This window comes from Cyprinodon variegatus, unplaced genomic scaffold (genome assembly GCF_000732505.1).
Source record: "Cyprinodon variegatus isolate N-32 unplaced genomic scaffold, C_variegatus-1.0 Scaffold520, whole genome shotgun sequence".
NCBI lineage: Eukaryota > Metazoa > Chordata > Actinopteri > Cyprinodontiformes > Cyprinodontidae > Cyprinodon > Cyprinodon variegatus.
Window position 1 is genome coordinate 22,359 of NW_015150973.1, and position 7,330 is coordinate 29,688.

Genomic DNA, 7,330 nt, shown 5'->3' on the forward strand with positions numbered 1-7,330 from the left:
GCAATAAAATCAAATTGAACTTTAAAAAAAAGAAAAAAAAAAGGTCAAAGGCTTTTTAAAGTTTCACCACCTCTACTCAAGATTAATGACCAGCAGCTTGAAATGTTCTAAAACTCAAATCGATAAATCTTCACATGTGAATCAGGAGGACAGCTGGAAAAGAGGTAACTGTTGAGTGAATGAGGCACATACTGTGTACTTAACATGACATCGCCAGCTGCAAAGCCTCCAAAACCTCCCAGGAATACGTCCAGACTAGGAAATAAAAGTAAAAACTAAATAGAACATTTGTAGAAAAGCCTCCTGTGCGTAGGATTTCTAGGCCATTTCACCTATTTTGTTTAACAACACTTTTAACAGAGATAAACCATCTTTATTTTTAAATAATAATCTTCAAAGGCAGCTCAATAGATGCTGGTGTTTAAAACAAACTGTACTGTTTTATTTTATTTTTTTTAGTGGCCACCACTTCCCAGTCATATTTCCAGTCTGAGCCTTGTTTCCGGATTGAAAGTTAAAGAAAAAAACGTCAGAAAGTACATTCCAAAGATACGTCAGGTGAGTCAAACTTCATCAAGATTCTCAACATCTTCACACATTCAGCAGTACAAATATAGATTTTTATGGTCTACATCCAGTGATTTAACAAAACGTGATTCCCTGCAAATCTTTCATAAGTATATATATAAATATATATGTGTGTGTGCATTGGTTGGTACATACTTTGGATGTACTTTTCCAGTGATGAGCATAAAACAAATGTTGAGTCTCTTCTGCTTGTGAGCAGTCATAACTGTGTGTGTCTGTCTGTGCTGTTGTCTGTCGCATTCACACCTAGATCAGAATTCAGAATCACAAACTCCTCCTTCCTGAGTGCCTCCAGTTCGGTCCCACCGTTTGTCAGGGCACTGTGCAGGATGCTTTTTTTCTCCTCCTTCAGCTGCCGGCTGAGCAGGATGAAGCCCGGGATGCAAATAATGAATGAGATAGTCCTTAGGCTCAGAGTCAGGCCCAGATAAGCTATCCTAAAAGGGAAGAAAGTGAAGAGATGAGTGTTTTGCTAAATTGTAAAAAGGGAAGGAAACATTATGAGTCTGTGGGAAATCTGGAATACAAAAAGAGCTTTGCGGTTGATTTTTATTAATTTTTCTTAAAGGTAAAGTGGAGGATGTTATTTTTCCGGGTGAATCATCACAATAAGTGGTCCTCCCAATTGTCAATGATTCTTGTGATATGTTTACGTAAGGGCTCCTAAGTGCTCGTCCCTTATTTTTCCTTACCATTGAAAATTTCAAATCTTCTTTAGGAAAGTAAGCTTGTATAAGTGACGCAAACAGCAATTTTTGAACAGAGCGTGCACGCTCTAACACACGTTTAATAGGCGTTCCCTCTCGGAAGCGGGTACAGGGATGTGCATATGCATTTTTTTTTTAAGGAGAGGGGGTGGGTCTTTTCAAAACTTCTTGAAATCCTCCACTATACATTTAATATCAAAAGAAAAATAACCGCATTAAAAAATAGCATATAACATAAAAGCAATTATACCACATACTAAGAAAATGTATGTTTATCTCTAACTTCAAAGAAACTTTTGCCTTTATCCACTAGACATGAGGATTATAATCCCAAATCACCTGAATAGGAGAAGTTTGGCCTAATTTAATAACAAACTCTGGGGGGAAAAAGGTGTTGTGGGTCATTTTAAACACTGAACATAAATGCTTGGTTTCAAGTGTGCATAAACTTGGTGATGCTGAATGTCATAGCAGCCTTGGGTATTCTGGATCATTTAGTCCTCATGTTACATTTGTCCCATCAGGTGGAGCAGTGGTTTAAGTCCCTTGTTGACAGACATTCCATGTGATGATCAATGGCTTTCCTCCTCATTCCTCAGACCTGTATTTTTTTAACAGTATATGTTTCCATTGAGTTCAGTTCAGTCATAGCCAACCGCAACCTCCAGTTTAATTTTTATGCAGATTATCTACAGATTATCTACAGGTTTTGCTAAATGCCTTCTAACAACACAACTGCCTTGACTCTATACTAATTGTTTTTGAGAGAATGGTTCTCACAAATCTTTCCTAAATGAAAGTAAAACTTTTTTTTTGGAACAGAAATGTATATATATAATATAAATATATATATAGGCCTACCTCAAAACAATTTTTGTTTGGAACTGCTTTCAGCTCATAAAACCGTTGTCATTTCTGTTGTTTTATAATTAAAAGTTTCTGAAAGCAGCTAATTGTTTTTTATGTTCACTCACTATCTTTTTGTCTTCCTGTTACTAACTTCCTCTGTCAGTGGTAAAAATGTCTATTCTGTATTAACAAAGAAATACCAAATAGTGACGACTTAATATGGTAAAATGCAAGGCAGCATCAGCAACATTTTAGTTGTTCTAAAAGACTTTATTGTATGACCAAAAAGATGTGAATGACTTTAAACCAGTTACCACCATGGATATTGAACTGTGAAGTTGAATATTGTAGTTTTTACTCATATAATTTAATTGATTTATTCATTTGCAAAAGTCTAATCACTACCTGTAGGCGGTGGTATTATAAATTCTGCAGGCTCCAACTCCTCCACATCGTTTCTGACCCCATTTGAGGCATGTGGTGTCTATGATTGCTCCAAAGTAGATGGGTGCTGGGATCCCTGCTGTAGAACCAGAAGGCAAAAAATGAAGGTTAGAGGTGACTCCCATTTAACCAGTACAGAACTGCTCAGAATAGTTGAAATCACCATTAATCTGAATAAAATCCATTGGTTTAATAGCATGAATGAAAATGTCTCTAGTAGGCTTTTAAAAAGAGGCATTTTTATTCCAAAGCGAGACACTTGACCACCATCAGATGAGCTTCAAGGTAGACTTACCAAGTGTACGTGTTGCCAAAGCATGAAAACCAAGCGCCAAAGATTTTAGTTGTGGTTTTATGCACCTGTATAAATGAAAAATACATATGTTTGAATATTTACTGTGGAAAAAACATGTTTTATGCAGCAGCTCCCAGAACACATAAGCCTGGATGAGTTTGAGATTTACTATTCTATCTATTAACTACCAAAGGGAATGTATAATCTTCGCTGTTATATATCAAATATACTATGCTGCCACCTTTTTGCCAGAGTTTTATCAATATGTCATTAATTTTATTTTACAAATACTCTAGATAATTTATTTAAAATCTTTCTAAAAAGTAAAAACAAAAGCCAAATAAAGAATGTGTTAAATATATTGTTATTAATCACATTTTTTATTCATTTAACTGTAAAGTGATTTACACTGCAAAAACCATCTAGAAATGAGCAAAAATGTCTTAAATTAAGTGTATTTACCATTCATTTGAGCAGGTAAATACGATGATCTGCCAATGAAATTAGAATTTTTACTCTTAAAATAAGATAATTAGATAATATACACTTGAAATAAGGCAAGGCCACCGTTTTTTCTTATTTTAAATGAAAATTGTCTTGTTCCATTGGCAAAGTTTCTCTCCAGTTTCCTCAATTCAAGAAAAAATGCACTTATTGTAAGAAGAAAATGACTCATTTATAATTAAATTTTTTGCAGTGTAGGCGGTACACATTTCACTAACATGATATTAAACATAAATAATCTTTGGTTCAACCTAACTAGAAATAATAATTCACACTATTCACCTTTAAAATAACAATAAAAAACAATAATCTAAGATAATCAAAAGATGGGTCTAGCTGTTCTACAGCCAGTTTGAATTGAACAGAGATTAAAAAAGATAACATTATTTTGTTAGTAGTAGACTTTCAAATACATTTTTAAGTTTAACTTTTTAGCTTAAATTTTTAAGTCTAAAAAATAAGTGAGTTAACATAAAATGCCAATCTCTCACCTACATTTCAAAGTATATTTGATATGATTGCCATTACAAAAAGGCTTAAAAGGCAAATAAGGCAACAGACTATAATGCTCCACAGGAGTTTCTAAGCTCAACTAACGCTGACAATCTGACACACACAAGTGCTGCGTTTTATATTTAAAACCAGAGATAAAGTCCATTTCCAGCTGACAAACTTAAATACAGACCCACTCCTTTCGAAGTTTTAGATTTTAGAACATAAAAAAGATATGATTTCCACTAAGTTTTTAACTAAACTCGGCTCAGTTTCCATTTATTAAAAGAAAAATCTTAAAGATGCACTGATTTAAAAACTAAGTGCACCAACTAAAAGGATTAAAGAGGGACAGCAGTGCCCATCTGCAAATATTAGCACCTCAGTAACAGGATTTGGCAAGGTGTATTAACACAATGCAATGCGGGAAAGAAATCAGAAGAAGCCGGTTTAAAATCATTCATGTCAGAGAAACACTGAATGAATACGGCTGGTTTAAAGTGAAAAAAACTCTTCTCTCCCATAAATCATGGCTTAGGTCTGAAAGGCTGTGTCACATTGAACAAGACATGGACCCATGTTTGGGGAAAAAAAAGCTGAAATAGTACATCTGCACAAACACCGTGGTGGACGGCACGCCCCCCAAAAAATACCAAACTAACTTTGGGAGGACCTGCAGAATGATGGCGAAACCGGGAATGACTGGGCTACCTTTCCTTTGTAAAAACATGGTCTATATTTCTGTTTTTACATCCATAGAATAGCTTCTGGATGGAGCTGTCGAGAAGTACTTTATATTAACATGTTTCTGAATGGACATACTGAGACGCTCCAGGAGTAAATTTGCTCTCCATAACATTGTTCAGGCCTCAGATACCTATTCAGATAACATTTTCTATCTGAATTCTAATAACTGGCCACATGGAGGAGCTCAAGTTTCTTCAGTTTCCTCTCTGTGAATGAGCCAGTCTCATCCTGGCCAGTTACACACCTTCTCCATTGCCTACTTAGGTTTAAGTAATGAACAACATCCGGTACAACACAGAAAAATACAATTTCTGCCATGATAGTTCAGTTATTGCTTTTAAAAGAGAAGTCCAGTAATATTCAGAATTCAAACTTCTGAAAGTAATTAAAATATGAATTTATTACATACTGTTCAATAAATAAGTGTTTTAATTAAGAGTGAGTTTCATTTTTACTGTGCTTTATCTGAGACATCCATGTTTGTCAAAGAACACTACTGCCACCGGTATAATTATTGTTGATTGCAGATGTGTCTCATAGTTCCAATTGATTTTGCTTATAAAGCGGGGAGAATGGCGCTCGGGTTACCGCTTAGTGACATCACTGCCGGAAGATGTCAGGAGTGAGGTGTTACTATATTTCGGCAAAAATAGCCGGTCCCGAACTCTGTGATTGCAACGAAAATTATTGTTTTTATTTTTTTTGCTGATTAATGCTAAACTCATTAAATCACTGCAAATGTAGGTATTAGTCTTAGGCTGACCGGACATTTCCTTTAATCCTATTTACTATTAGATTTTATAATTTAATGTGAAACATGAATGCTTTGCCACAATAATAGCTGTTATCTTTTATTTACCGACTGAATCTAAAGAAGGTTTTTGCAATTTTTTTACTTGACAATTTTATCTTTTGTGTGAAAAACTGATTTTGCTTTAACTGAACAAATAATTTGGGGTTCTCACATATTTGTGTTTCTGATGTGTTTATATGAGATCTTTGGAGTAGAAATGAAAAACAAAATCAAACTTTGATAAAAATAATTTTCAAGATTAAAAAGCTTCCAGTGTGTCATTTTACTTTATTGAACTAAAGCTAAACTGCATCTATCCTTATTATGCTATGATGTGAATACAGGAAAAAATATCAGACAGCAACAATTAAATGCATAAAATGACCTAATACTTATATGCTGTGACCAGCTCTAATAATGACTGGGTTATAAAACCAGGACCTGGATTCCCAGTCTCCACAATGGAGGTAGACCAATACACCAGATGCTTGATATTAGCCTTTTTTTTGGTATCGGCACAGAACAATATGTGCACGCATTTGTCAATTCATTAGTGCATTCAGCAGCCATGCCTTGAGATCATCTGCAGCTCAAACATTTCCTCTTCCAACATTAGCTATCAATTTTGTTTTATTTATTTTTATTGTGTCTGTCTTGTTTAAATTGAGGCCTGGGTAACTATTGTTATAATTGTGTCATTAAGGGAAATAGCAGTTTAAAAAAAATCTAAATAAGCATGGATGGGTCAGTCTCTACAGGATTCAGTAATAATGTTAAAAGTTAATATTGTTAATATATTAATATTTCATATCCCCGCACATTTTGTGATTTAACTTTATCACGTCATTGACTCTGTATGTTTTGCTTAATACAGTATAACACACTAATTGAATTAAATACATTTTCACCACAGCTGTATTATTCCTTTATTTTTCTCTGTTTTATTGGCAAGAAAAATATGTGTCATTAGTTTAAAATTAAACAAATGCAGTTTTATTAGAATGGAATTGTTTTTAAAAAGCAAGAATCTTCAGCCTTCAAATCAAATAGAAAACCCATTAAAAAAATTAAGTTGGGATTTGACCTGAAGACTTTTATTACTGCAAGGCAACCATACTACCAACTGTGTCATTTTGCAGCTTTTCAGGTTAAACATCTGGATGTCTGAAGGTCCTCAAAGATTAGTAATTACACATTTTTTTTTGCCATCAGATTATAGATTTGAGTCTGACCTGATGAGAAACATGTAGCCTGGAGTCCCACCAAGCGAGATGATGAAGGAAGTGATGACAGAGAGAGCTAGGAAGTATGGGAACATCCTGTCGCAGTCGTCCTTATTCAGGCACTGACCTGTAGCGGCTGTAAAGTTACCAGCCACACTGACACAGCTACAGTTAGAGAAGACCTGGAGAGACATGCACAGTCACACATGAAGCAGGACAACGACATATAAACACACACTGCAATACAAACTAAATAGGAACACCAAAAAAGACAAAGAACAGTTCTCCGTTTTGTTAATAAGATTTTTTTTTTTTTATTGCAAATACACTCATACTAAGGCCCCGTCCACACGAAGACGAACCCTGGCCTAAACGCACAAATTTTTCACCAAACCAGCCTCTCATCCACACGAAGCCCGCGTTTCGGGGGTCTTTAAACGATCTTTTTTTTATTCAGGCTTCAGAGCGGGAAGATTTCGAAACGCCGTTTTGGCGTTTCCATCTTTACGCTCTAACCGCATATCTTTTTTACACACATGCGTCATAGCGTCGCCTCTAAACACGCATGCGCGACCATTATCACAACAACAATGGCGCCGTTGCTGTTAATGCTACTCACCCTGCTGTCGGGCTTACAACAGAATCTTCTTCTTCTGGAATATCTCCAGGAAGAACAGAGCAATATCGA

General features: G+C 35.2%; 1 protein-coding gene across 1 annotated transcript in view; it reads right to left on the bottom strand.

Annotated features, from left to right (window-relative positions):
* LOC107095018 (solute carrier organic anion transporter family member 1C1-like) overlaps nt 1–7,330 on the bottom strand; it is a 33,338-nt gene continuing 26,008 nt past the window's right edge. The window contains exons 11-14 of the mRNA XM_015390972.1: nt 6,652–6,824; nt 2,884–2,948; nt 2,550–2,667; nt 1–1,025 (exon numbers count right to left, since the gene is read on the bottom strand). Of these exons, the coding sequence (XP_015246458.1) occupies nt 788–1,025; nt 2,550–2,667; nt 2,884–2,948; nt 6,652–6,824 (594 nt within the window). The 3' untranslated portion in view covers nt 1–787. The remainder of the gene's footprint in view (nt 1,026–2,549; nt 2,668–2,883; nt 2,949–6,651; nt 6,825–7,330) is intronic.